Genomic DNA, 13,355 nt, shown 5'->3' with positions numbered 1-13,355 from the left:
AGCAGTAGAGCACTCACCTAGCACATGCAAGGCTCTGGGTTCAATCCTCAGCACCACATAAAAATAAATTTAAAAAATAAAGATATTGTGTCCAACTACAAATAAAAAATATTTTTTAAAAAATTGGCATAACCTTGATCTCTTAACTCCCAACTATTTACCATGTTTCTTAATTTGTATAAGAGAAGGGTTTATCTGGTTTGGCACAAGACTATACCTTCTGGACCCTTCATAATAATGCCTGGTTCAAGAAGAGATGCTTGGGTAGTTAATCACTGAATGAATAATAACCTAGCCCTCTGCTTTTACTGGTTCAAACCTCAATGACAGGCATATAGAGACAATGAAAAAAATAAATAAAGTCAGGTAAATCTTTCTTAAAGCAAAAAAACGAGTGAATTTCTATTTCTTATACATAATGAAAGGTAGGCAGCTCAAACTTTCTAAGGTTATTAAGGCTTTATCAAAGAATATCTTATCTGATTAGTTTTTGTTTTGATTGAGTTAACTGCTCTGAATTACATTGTAAATGTTGGTTTTTTTTTTAAATCTGAATATAAGTTCTTTGAAGGCAGAAGATTGTCAGTTTTGTTCACTGATGTATTTCCCAGCACCTACATCAATACCTGGCATATGGAAGGAAGGGATTCAATAAATTCTGAGGACTGAATGAATGAATAAATAAAAATTCCAGGGCTGGGGATGTGGCTCAAGAGGTAGCGTGCTCTCCTGGCATGTGTGCGGCCCGGGTTCGATCCTCAGCACCACATACAAATAAAGATGTTGTGTCCCCCGAAATCTAAAAAATAAATATTAAAAAAATAAAATAAAATAAATAAATAAATAAAAATTCCATTAAGACTGCATCTAGGCAACTGAGATACCAAATATAAAGTTCTTTTTGACCTATCACATGCTTCTTTCTAAATCATAAGTCAGATGATTCCATTTGAAGTGTTTACAAATTAAAAATTAATAAAAGCAGTTTTGGGTAGATATGAGCCTTTATTCTGGTTTCATTAATATCCATTACAAAGATAATTGGTTTATTTGGATAAATGAAGTTATCAATAGAAAGTAGAGAAACAGAACTTTGTTTCAAAATCCAATCTGTTACAATAAAATAGTCTTACAAAGGCTGAGAAAGTGCAACTAGAAAATAATCTAAGTAAACAACTTCCATACTATTCTATAATTTATATTGAATGATATAATATTTGGTAGCTCAAAATATATAATTATTGAGTGCAACCAAGAACATGCATATAAAAATAAAATGATGGCTGCTATTCCTAGAGTGCCTGAGAGTAAACACAGGTTTGTATTTTACTAAGGAGTAACAATGTATCTTACTAAATGAAAAGATAACACTCACTTGATCAGTGCCATGAATAAAAGTATTTCCAGTGGTTTTCAAGGATTTGAGTACAAATAGGTGAGATTTAACAAATTCAAATATTAAATATATGCCTTTTCCCAAATACAGACTTTCTTGAATTATTTATTTAGAGGAATAGGGGGAAAGACTTGGCATAGATTATGAACTACAGAAAATTTGTGACACATGCATATAAGGCACAGCTTCCTTAGGCATTCATTATTTTAAACACTGAAGTTTCTACAACAGTAAATAGCAGGCAGAACAGAATATAGAGCAACAGAAACAAAATCAAACTATCTAATTACCACTGCAATCCTAACAATTGTTTATAATAATCTAAAGCACTTTACAGTACTAGTCTGATATTTCTGGAACTCAGAAATTTTTCACCCATTTCTTTCTTTTTTAAACAGTACACACATATAACTTTCCAATAAGAAAAAATTGCTATTCAATCTTAACCTAGTAATAGAAGCGTACTTCAGGGTTCTTGTTTGATTAACATTTGAAATCCTAGATGTGAATTTCAGTTCTGACACCTAGCAATGTTAAGGGGGTCGGGGGAGAAGTCAGGATAATCAGAAGACTGGAGAACTGACCAGAATCCATGAGACTATGGAAAGCACATCCTAGAAGCAACACAGACAGGACTGTCTAAATACGGTGTTCTAGATGTATCACTCTGGGTTGAGAAGTAAAGCCAAAAACTTGAGCTAAGAAGAACCATATAGATCTTTGGTAACTATAACAAGGAGTCCTGCATAAGCTAGTAGAGAAATAGACAGCTTACTGCACACAGGTACAGAAAACATTATCAATTAAAATTTCCTCATTCTCCAAATAGGCCCCTGAGTTTGACATGCATGAAATCTGTCCTCTATAGCTTCATTGCCATTGCTTTCACCTCTCTTCTAGCTCACTGTGAGGCACCTCTTTGTGTCTTCTGCTTCCATTTTCAACATTATAGCCAGGGACTGCTATAAAATTTAAGTCTAACCATGTCACACTACCTGGCTAAAAATCCTTTGATAATTAGGATAAAGTCCAGACTCCTTAACACATAAACTGACCTCTTGCTTCTCTAGTGTTATTTTCATTACTGCCCAATTACTTCCCTTCAACATTCACCCACAAACCCCAGGCTCCAGCTATCTAGAATCACACAGCATAAAGAATATCACAGGTATACCTGGGGCACCAGCTGCCATATCACTGTGTTTCTAATGAGAACTGTAAACCTAGAATGAAAAAAATGTTGATATCACCTTAGTATCTTCTAGTCTTATTTAATCTAACTATAGGTTACAGTCCATCAGTAGGCTGAGAAATCAATTTTAGTGAATTATAACCACCTTTCTAAAGCGCTCCAAATGGGAGATAAAGAGACAATGCAAGGGGAAATAAAGTCTGTGCTGGCGAGGAACCTGGTGCAGTGAGAGGGTGGCTGGGGAGATGGTGGATAGGAGCTGGTACAGGTCAGAAGGATGAGTGTGGGGGAGCAGCATGTGAAGAAGGCCAGTTTGGGGGAGGAGAACTGGCTGACCCATGGGCACATGCATCATGGAATAATAACGGGAAGTGAACTGCCCCTAAGTATTGGCCTACATCAATGGGGTCTTGTCAAGCAAACCTAGAGCATCCCTGGTCTACTCCATGCCCTCCCGGAATGTGTCCCTGCGGCTGGAGGGCCTCCAGGAGAAAGACTCTGGTTCCTACCGCTGTTCTGTGAATGTGCAAGACAGCCAAGGCAAAAGCAGGGGCCACAGCAGCAAAACCTTAGAGCTCAAAGTGCTAGGTGAGTGAAAAACACACACTTCCAGATCTCTCCCCACCCACAGGGAGGTGAGGAGGTCTTTCTCCCAAGTGGCTGAGTATAAGGTTTGGGGGTGGGGCCAATGGAGAGACAGAAGGGTATGGGGGTGGGGAGGATCCATGGCTCCCTTGGGTGTGGGCTTTAACCTGTGTCTCCTTCCCCAGTTCCTGCAGCTCCTCCATCCTGCCGCCTCCTGGGTGTGCCCCATGTGGGGAACAACGTGACCCTGAGCTGCCAGTCCCCAAGGAGTAAGCCTGCAGCTGAATATCAGTGGGAGCGGCTGCCCCCATCCCCCCAGATTTACTTTGCACCAGCTTTACTTTTTTTTTAAAGCATTCTTTTTTTTTTTTTTTTTTTGAGAGAGAGAGAGAATATCAATATTTATTTTTCAGTTTTTGGCGGACACAGCATCTTTGTTTGTATGTGGTGCTAAGGATCGAACCCGGGCCACACGCATGCCAGGCGAGCGTGCTACCGCTTGAACCACATCCCCAGCCCTTGCACCAGCTTTAGGTGAGAAAATTTCTTAAAAATTTATACTATGACTGGGAAAGGGAAAAGATGAGAGGTGCTCTGGGGGCTAGGGCGAAAAGGGGAGGCAATGCTGCAAAGGACTGGGCAAAAGGAAGAGGAGGAGGTGAGAAAGATGGCCTACCAGGTGCAGATGCTTTCATGTAGGTGCAGATGCTTTCATGTGCTGTGTACTATTACTAAAGAGGTTCTGGAAGTAGACTGCCTGCTTTCACACAGAATAGAACCTACCAGAGTGTACTGCAAGTAGGTTAAGTATAGTATCATTATGTGGATTAAATAAATTAATAGTTGTAAAACACTTAGAACAGCACATGGCCCATAGTGAATGCTACACTGATGTCAGCTATAATCATTATTTTATGAAATAAATAAATAAATATATATGTAATCAATATAAATATAAATAAAATAAACATAAGTAAATATATATATATATATATATGTAATCAATATAATTATATAATTCAGTTATATACACATGTTATATTATGTGAGTATAGGCCCCAGGACAAAAAAAGAAACTGGGCCGAGTGCAGTGCACACCTGTAATCCCAGAGGCTTGGGAGACTGAGGCAGGAGGATCACAAGTTCAAAGCCAGCCTCAACAATTTAGTGAGACCATAAGCAACTCAGCAAGACACTGTCTCTAACCCCCAAAAAAAAGAGAAAAAAAGAGGGAGGGGACTGGTAATGTGGCTTGGTATTTAAATGCCCTGGAGTTCAACCCCTGGTACCAAAAAAAAAAAAAAAAAAACACTTCATATGGGTTGTGGTTTAAAAAAAAAATGCACCACTTTGTTTTTTCTTTGCAGTACATAAATTAAGGAATGAGATATATAATGAATATTTACACAACTGCAGTTCAACATTATAAAAAATGTGTTACTCATCTAAACATTACCAAGAATAGGTATGACCACTGTGTCACTCCAGAACTATCAGCTTTCCCCTTCTACATGGTTCTGTTTTTTAATTTATTTTTTTAGTTTTCAGCGGACACAACATCTTTGTTTGTGTGTGGTGCTGAGGATCGAACCCGGGCCACACTCATGCCAGGCCAGCGCGCTACCACTAGAGCCACATCCCCAGCCCTCTACATGGTTCTTTATGAACCCATCATTCATCACTTACTAAACCACACCTTCACCATAAGCTATGAGCTATAGCAATTTGTTCTTCAGTTAAAAGGCATGGTTTTTAAACAGCTGATCGCTTAAATTTTTTTGGAACAATTCATGATTTGCACTGTTCTAGATTATGTTGTCTCTAAGCTCTACACCAGCTCTACTAATCTACTGTACTGCCTTCTGCCCAGCCTTAAGCACCACCAGCTTAACATCAACACCAACAAAATACAAGATCTTGCTCAAAATAAGGCAAATGGTTCTTTAATAAGGTAGATAACTTGAAGGTAAATAGTTCACTGCTGTATTTCTAAAATCCCATAAGAGGCACTGAGATATTTGTAGGTACACAATGAAAAAGTCAAGCTGTTATTTCAGACATGATTTTTTAAAACCCTGGGATGAATCTATCAGTTGAGTCTGATCAAAGGGAATGGACAAGATATCCCAATTCACTTCCAAAAGACACACTGACTAATCATTAGGCAAGAGTTATATGCTACACCTTTCCCTTTTACTTTCCTATTTCACTCTGGGCTTTCTAAGGATAGAGGAATTCAATGGCCCAGTCCAATTGTATCAGCCAAGAAAGATATCAAAAAGATGTTCTGAAGCAGTCATCTTCAACTGGGGTAGCCATCCTCCTCCTCTACTGACTGATCAAGGTACCTTAAAACCTATCATACGTGCATATATACTGTAGGTATAAAGCTTGGCTCCTAAATTTAGAATGAACAAAGTAATATAGGTTATTGACATTGTTTCTCTAAAATGTTAACTAGAATATTTCCAAATCACCAATATTTTCAATATACATTCGATAAAACCTACCAATAAGAATTTATGTGAATTTTTCAGAATCAGAATTCATTATGCATACATTTTACAGTCATCTTCATCTCACTTGTCTCAAACTAAGTTTAATATTTTCTATATCCTATTAACTTCTTATAAACTTGAAACACATGATAAAAAGTTTGAATGTTAGCCTGAAAATGTTGGAGAGGGTACATGGATTTCACACTTTTAGGAGATGTATAAACACCATTATTTATTGCTCTGGCCAACACAATAGCCACATTTGGCTATTTAATTTAAAATTAATTACAATTAGATAAAATTAAAAATTCAATTTCACAGTTACACTGGCCACATTTCAAGTACTCAGTTGTTACCTGTGATAATAGACAATGCAGATATAGAACACTTCCATTTACCATTCCAAGTTCTACTGGATAGCAGTGCCCTAGGGAACTAGGAACATGCACTGCTTGCCTCAGCCAACTGAGGTTATAATACTTATATTCCTTGAATTAAAAGCTCTACCTCCTATAATAGTGGGCTATTTTTTTTAACATCCATCAAGGTTCCTAACAAGCCCAAGGTTCCTCCTACATAGGGGTAAAGTAACAGGAAGGGCAAGAAGGAAATGTGAGCTTCCCCTATTGGTCTAAGTATGTATTGACAGGCATCCTTTCACAAAATAAAGACTACTTTAATACTTAAGTAATGACTTTTTACTATGCACAATTCAGTATGGTGACCACTAGCTATAGGTGGCTATTTAAAATTTTAAATCAAATTGAAATAAAAATTCAGTTCATCAGGCATACTAACCACACATCTCAAGGCCCCCAATAGCCACATGTGACTGGTGGCTAACACATTAAACTGAGATAAACAATAAAAAACATTCCATCATCACAAAAAGTTTTATTAAACAGTACTATCTATACTATATACTTTCTAAATTCTTTTTTCCTTTCAACTACTATTTTAATGAAGTATCTAGAATATCTAACTCTATTTTTCACTAGATTTCAAAAAATACCAGGAAATAGAATCCTATTCATTCAGTTTTAGTGTGTGCTTTGTTATCTCTTACTTCCAAAATTGGACGCCATTAAATAAAAGTGTATGGATGGCAGTCAAAGATGGTCTTTTCTTTTAAAATACATATCAAGCCTCAGATTCAGAAGCAGAGAAACAAACTGAATGCAGAAGCTTTCAAGTGGCTGGCTGAACATGTAAAAAAATGACAAGAAAAAAATCTCAGTCTTTCTTACAAAGGATGTGAGTGGCTTACCACAAGTCTTGTCTGAAACACCAAAGGAGAGACTTCAGAGATAGGCAATCTATTAATATATTATACAGGTATCTTTTGGCTCCAATGCACCTCGGCTCTATTGGTTCTCTCAAATAAAAGCAAGGCCTGATAGCCAAAATGAAAGACCAAATACACTATACTGTGATTTGTGTGCTCAAGTGCAAAATTAGTTCCAATGGTAATGACAATTACTGATGAAAAAAATCTAGGCAATACCTCTAGAAAATTAATCATTTTGTTTGTTAGAAAACTCCTTACCACTTCTAAGTTTAAAGAGGGCTCAGTGGTAGAGCACTTACCTAGCAAGCATGAAGCCCTGGGTTCCATCTCAGCAAAACACACACACATACACACACACACATACAAATACACACACACACATATGCAACTAGTACTGATCCAGCAAGCAAGTTTTTTAGGTTGCATACAATCACTTTATGTTTAATCTTGAGGTTACAAGTACATATCTGTTTCATAAATATAAAGCCAACTCTCAAGAGACAATTTTTTTGGAGAACACCCAAAAATATGGGACTTGAGAATGAGTTTTGCAGAGCATCAGATTAACTGACTAAAGTGTGGATATGGTATCTGTCTCAGAAGTGAATGCTTTCATGATTCCAAGTCCAGAAAGAACTTACAACTATTAGAGTATGTATGGATAGAGATGATATCGTTGCCCCCTTTGAAGTCATTACACTTACAGTTGGCTTTAGTCATATGACAATTAATCAAGTATTGCCCTGCACAATTGTTTTATTTAGCTTTTTAACTCTTTGATGTGTGTACACAAGCTTCAGCTAGACTGCAAGCTCTTTGACTATAGGAACTGTACGTTCTTTTATTCATCTAGTAGACAGTCTTGCACATAGTAAGCACTCAAGTATTTGGTGAATGGACACATGAAGAAAAGGTCTACAGAAAAGGGGAAAAAATATGCAAGAACTAGACCAAAAAAAAAAAAAAAAAAAACTTCTGGATTTATTTATCTGACTCAAATTGTTAGCAAATTTCTTCTGGCAAACAAAAAAAGGAACAAAACTTCAGAATAAATAACAATCTGTGTAGCAAGGCAGTTTTAAACATACCATTTTATCCAAAAAAGATAGAACAAATACCAATAAACATGAAAGACATCTAAATGAAACTGTTTACAGCACTAAACGAATGTTTACATCTGACTTTTTTTTTTTTTGGTACTAGGGATTGAGCCCACTATGCTTTACCAGTCCTTTTTATTTTTTATTTTGAGACAGGGTCTTGCTAAATTGCTAAGGCTGGCCTCAAACTTGGGATCCTACTTGCCTCAGTCTCCCTATATCTGACTTTCAATAAAAAATGTGTATGCTTAGAAATAATCCCTTGAATAGTATTAAAAAGTAGAACTTTAGTTTCAAAATCCAAGTTATTAATTCAATTTTTTTTTAAAGAGAGAGAGAGAGAGAGAGAGAATTTTTTTTTAATATTTATTTTTTTTTAGTTTTCGGCGGACACAACATCTTTGTTTGTATGTGGTGCTGAGAATCGAACCCGGGCCGCATGCATGCCAGGTGAGCGCGCTACCACTTGAGCCACATCCCCAGCCCTATTAATTCAATTTTGACATTTATAATTTTAATACTTTCACTGTTTAGATAAGACATTTAGATCAGAGAAATAAGTAATATGCCTTAATATTATTCAGGAAGGTAGTCAGGGCAGGGGTTGGCATAGGACTCAAAGCTTTCTGATGCCTTCATAGGGGGATGAAGGCTGCTATTTCAACATGTTCAAACTATTCCAATGGAAAAACTGGTTACTAGTCATTGCTTTCTTTCAAACTTGGAAAAAATTATTTACTGACTTTTCATAATGGAATTTTTTAGTAAGAATCTCAAATATATTACACAGAAATTTAAATGACACATGGTACTCCTCCTCCCTGTGAACCTCTGATGTTGAGGGGTTGTTTTGTTTGTTTTGCAGAGCTAAAGACTGAATCCAGAGCCTTGTGCATGCAAAGTACATTTTCTTCCAACTCCGAGATACATCCCTAGCCCTGAATTCATACTTAAATGAGCTACATGAGTCTGTACATGAAGTTCCTAATTTTCTTAACTACTTTGTTTCTATTTTGTAAAACCAAACCAAAAAGTATTACTGGATTTTGCAGTTATCATCAAAATAATAGAGTAAAAAAGACTTCTTTATTACTTGTTCCAAATTGGCATTTCTGAAACAGGGATCTAAGGATTTGTTTTCTCTCTTACAATATAAGGTTTTATTTTTATCTTCATAAGCAAAATCTGTGTTATTTGGACATCTACTTCATAACTATGAAAGGCTGATTTCAAGTGACTAGATTTGCTTCTAGGCTGACTCCTAAAGGGAAAGAGTTCAGTTTTTTGTGTGTGTGTGTGTTTTTTTTCACAGTACCTTTATTCTATTTATTCATTTGTATGTGGTGCTGAGGATAGAAACCAGGGCCTCACACGTCCTAGGCAAGCACTCTACCACTGAGCTATAGCCCCAGCCCAAGAGCTCAGTTTTTAATGAGTATTTTTCAAACTTTGTTCCAAAGTCTATGTTTTTGAGTTAAAGTTTCAGTAACACTGCTGTAGACTTTTTAAGCTATCCAAAATTCACTTTCTAGATTTCATTTCACGAATTTAATAAGCATTCAATGCCTACTATATGCTTGCACAGCAAAAGAGCTTATAATTTATAATTTTTACTTTTATTAACAAAGAAGTCTGGGTTCCTTGATTGAAATTATTTAAAGAGTAAAGCACTTCAAAAAAAACAAAAGATCTGCTTTCCTTGTTAACGTCTACTGTGGATCAGAGAACTCATCATCATCTGCATAGTCTCAAAATATTCTAAGAGTTTGAAGTCAACTTGGTCTTACCTGTCTGGAGACAGGTAAACTGATCCTCTTAAAAATTCTTCAGAGGCTCAATCTCCTTTCTTTGCTTTAGGTTTCCTTCTCATAACTGGACAATGAAGCAATCCAACTAGATATTCCCTGGTTGTTTGAGAAACAATTTTATGGAGAGATTTATATTCAGTGAGGTTTTGATAGAGCACAATTTTCCTCTTTCATTGGGAAATTTCTAGGGACAAAAATCAATCAAACTAAAATAGTTACAAATACCTAAAGGTACATTTCTAAACTAAAGAAAATTTCATGGATAGATGCTATCCAGGGCAGGGCTAAAACTCTCCCCCAAATTTACCCTTCATTACCGTGAATAGGACAGTATTTTACTATTAGCTATAACTTTAAAAACATACTTGCATACAAAAAGAGGATGTAAAAGAAGCCCAAAGGAATGCTATCAAATAAACTACTTTAAACAATAACTGATAGGTTTGAAATAGCTTAGCTTCTGAACCAAATTTTCTAAGCAACAGACCCAAAATGAACACTTCTAGAGCTAACACCTTGTGAACTTTGGCACAATCCTCCTCCTTTAATTATGATTGTTCTTACTGAGTTTTATGATTGTTGTTTAGTGTGACTTTTCTTACTTAGTTATGACTGTTCTTGGTGATTTTTAAACCTCCTCCCAAGGAGTTCCCAGAAAAAGTGCCAGCCCTACCAGAAAAGAAGTACACAGATACTATGACTAAGTAATAAAAGTATTTTCAGTAAAAACTGGGAGGATACTACCCAAAACTTTTAACAGACTCTACGAAAAGGGAAAGAGCTTAACTAAAACACAAATCCTTATTTGTCAATAATACCAATACCTAGATGAAAGTCAGAAACAGCAAAATGATAAGCACACTGGTGGGTAAAATTTTTAGCCTACATTAAGCCTCTGCTTTAAATATTCAAGGATGGCCAGATGTACACTGCAGAGTTTACTTGTCACGACATCCGGCAGACTAAAGCAGGGAAAACTGACTTTCAAGAAAGGGCTTGGTCAGAAACATCAGGACCTCAAGCCAACCTTCCTCAGGAGGCATCGTCGTCAATCCAAATTCCAGAACAACTCTCGGCCACACTAACTTTCAAGGAGTGCACTACCTCCACGATAACAACACACAACTTGGCTATAATCAAGCCTTTCCAATTCTCCACAGCATCTCTTGCTTACTCTCCTTCGTACCTCAAATTAGAAGCAAAGCGACTGACACAAAGACTGTCGTCTCAAGGCGCTTTTTGCATGGCTCCCCACCGCCACTTACAGAAAATTCCTTAACTGGGGACCCAACGGCCCCCGCATCTGCCTTTCCTCAATGCTGCCCCAGCTGGTAAGCCTCTGCCTGGGAGCCCCTCCGCCAGAACAAAGCGAGAGGCCCCGGCGGTAGGGGCGAGAAGTGCCTGCAAGCACTGGAACTGCCGCACCGCGCACAATGAGAAACTACCAACTTCAGAATGCAGGAAGATCCTCAATTGGCAAGAAAAAGGGGCGGCGGCAGACACGCCCAACTTCAAACTCAGGAAACCTACGGGCTGGCGGCCATCTGGAAAAAAGCCCCCTTGCCAGGGAGAGAAGAAAAAGGCGGAGGAGATGCGAATCGCCCACCGGGCCCCGGAGGGGAGCCCTGCACTCAGACCGGCCCCCTCCCCCGAGGCCCGCTTCCCCGCCTTCTCTCTGCCTCTGGTTCGCTGCCCCAGGCTGAGCGGCCGGTTACCTTGATGCGCTCCCGGCACTGGGACGGGGTCCGCTCGTAGCCCAGCTCGGCCAGGGCCCGGGACACGCGCTCGTACATGGCTGGCCCGGGGGCCTTGCTGCCGAACACCGTGCCGGCTCCCTCCAGCTGCTGGTACCGCGCCTCCACCAGCCGCTCGTTGCCCCACACTGCGATGAGCGCGTTCGTCTCGGCCGGCGTCCACGACATGCCCCGGCAGGCGGCGGCAGCGGCTGCCGCAGCCCCACCACCACCGCCACCGGGGGAGAAGGAGACCGAGGACGAGGCGGCGCTGCGGCCCCCCAGCCCCAGCCCGAGACCCCCGGACGCCGTTGCCCCCGAGCCCGCCGCACTGCCTGGCCCAAGCGGGGAGGCACCCCGAGGCGTGGAAGGGTCGGACAACGATGGATTTCCGTCGCTCAGACCACCAGGAGACGCCGGGGACAGCACCTCCATCTTCGGGATTTTTAGCGGCGAGTTGGCGGGCAGCTCCGAGCCACAGGGCGCAGCCATCTTCCAAGAGGCCGCCGCTGCACCGCCCGGAAATGACGCGCCCGCGCATCCGGCCACCGCGGTCTCCAGGGCTGCCCTGGGGCCTGGCTCCCCGGCAGGCGGGCCGCTGTGGGCTTCTGCTGTCAAGGATGAGGCTGCCTGGGGGAGGTCGCCCCCTGTCCCCGGTCTTTCTCCGCGAACCCTTCCGCGCCGTCCGCTCCTCTCCCGGAGTGAGGGGCGGGGACGGGGCGCGCCGAAGCCCCGAGCTGAGGAGAAGGGTGGGGGCATGAGGGCGCTGGAGTGAGGAACAGATTGGAGCCTTCCCACTTCCTCTCCAATCTCAGCCTCCGGGAGGAGGGGTGAGGCCCGTGAGGGGGCCCCGAGTTAAGGAGGAATTGACCATTTCGCCCTCTCGCGCTCTCCTGTCTCCCTCCCCTTTACCTCTCTTCCCTCTACACTGCCTCCAGGTGCAGTCTGACGTCCCGGGTGGACACACTCGGAAACCCCACTAGGGGTAATCGGGGAAGGCTCGAAGGTTGAGGGAACAGCAAGCGGTTCTGGGCGAGGCTTTGAAAAGCAAATGTGGATTGGGATAGAGTTTATACACTGTTTCAAACCCATTATATGAAGAACAGCAACTTTTCTAATTCCAGTTTTAATCTCCTCCAGTTAATATGAGTAGGTGTGACCGGTTACAGAATAATTCGATATATTATTGAGTTTTTACACTTTTTGTGTAACAAGAACATGTAAGAACTCATGATCCCAGCAGTATAGTTACTTTCCAATACCATTCTCCATTCTCCGGGATTTGGAAGTTGCATAGTTTTCCCACTTTTTCATGCTGTCAAGTGCAAGGAAATTAAAAAGAAGACTACTGTCAGTTATGACAGCTCTTGTGACCTGCGTTCATAAATTAGTGCTGGAACATAGTGAACAGCAGTGCATATAACTTTAAAGTATTACCATAGTCTTCAATTCTGAAAAGCTGAATTATTTTGGATCATTAACTTTAAAACTTAAGTATTTTTTGTTTTGTAACTAGGAGGCTGACCAAGGAATAAGAATAAACTATCAGTGTACTTTTAAATAACAAATATTATGTTTAATTTTTAAAAAGCTGAGGTCAATCACATTTTTAACCCTGGGAATCACCAGAGAAAATATGGTCATTGAAAAGACAAAGGAAATGAAGTAAAAGAGGAGATAACTTGTCATATTTAAATGCCACCATAGTTTGTAAATTAATTCTAGTGGAAAGCCCAAGGAAATTCCAGAATTTAG

The 13,355-nt window shown here is 39.9% G+C and overlaps 1 protein-coding gene across 10 annotated transcripts in view; it reads right to left on the bottom strand.

Annotated features, from left to right (window-relative positions):
• Positions 1 to 12,557, bottom strand: part of Msantd2 (Myb/SANT DNA binding domain containing 2) — a 35,383-nt gene extending 22,826 nt beyond the window's left edge. For 2 of the 10 annotated variants that reach the window (XR_009225749.1, XR_009225750.1), the window contains exons 1-3: positions 11,583 to 12,557; positions 9,847 to 9,963; positions 627 to 799 (exon numbers count right to left, since the gene is read on the bottom strand). Coding sequence is in view for 5 of the 10 variants with exons in the window: in XM_058575231.1 (XP_058431214.1) it covers positions 9,913 to 9,963; positions 11,583 to 12,359 (828 nt within the window). In the remaining 5 variants the exon portion in view is untranslated. Of the gene's footprint in view, positions 1 to 626; positions 800 to 4,431; positions 9,964 to 11,582 lie in introns of those variants that run through there. The other 8 variants (XR_006849353.2, XM_058575231.1, XM_046432675.2 and 5 more) reach the window with 8 other exon arrangements.
• Positions 12,558 to 13,355: the final 798 nt, after the last annotated feature.

This window comes from Marmota monax, unplaced genomic scaffold (assembly GCF_021218885.2).
Source record: "Marmota monax isolate L192 unplaced genomic scaffold, Marmota_monax_Labrador192_F-V1.1 WCK01_AAM20220418_F8-fsc00062, whole genome shotgun sequence".
Classification (NCBI taxonomy): domain Eukaryota; kingdom Metazoa; phylum Chordata; class Mammalia; order Rodentia; family Sciuridae; genus Marmota; species Marmota monax.
The sequence above is the reverse complement of the archived record's forward strand: the minus strand, read 5'-3'. Positions and strand labels throughout refer to the sequence as shown.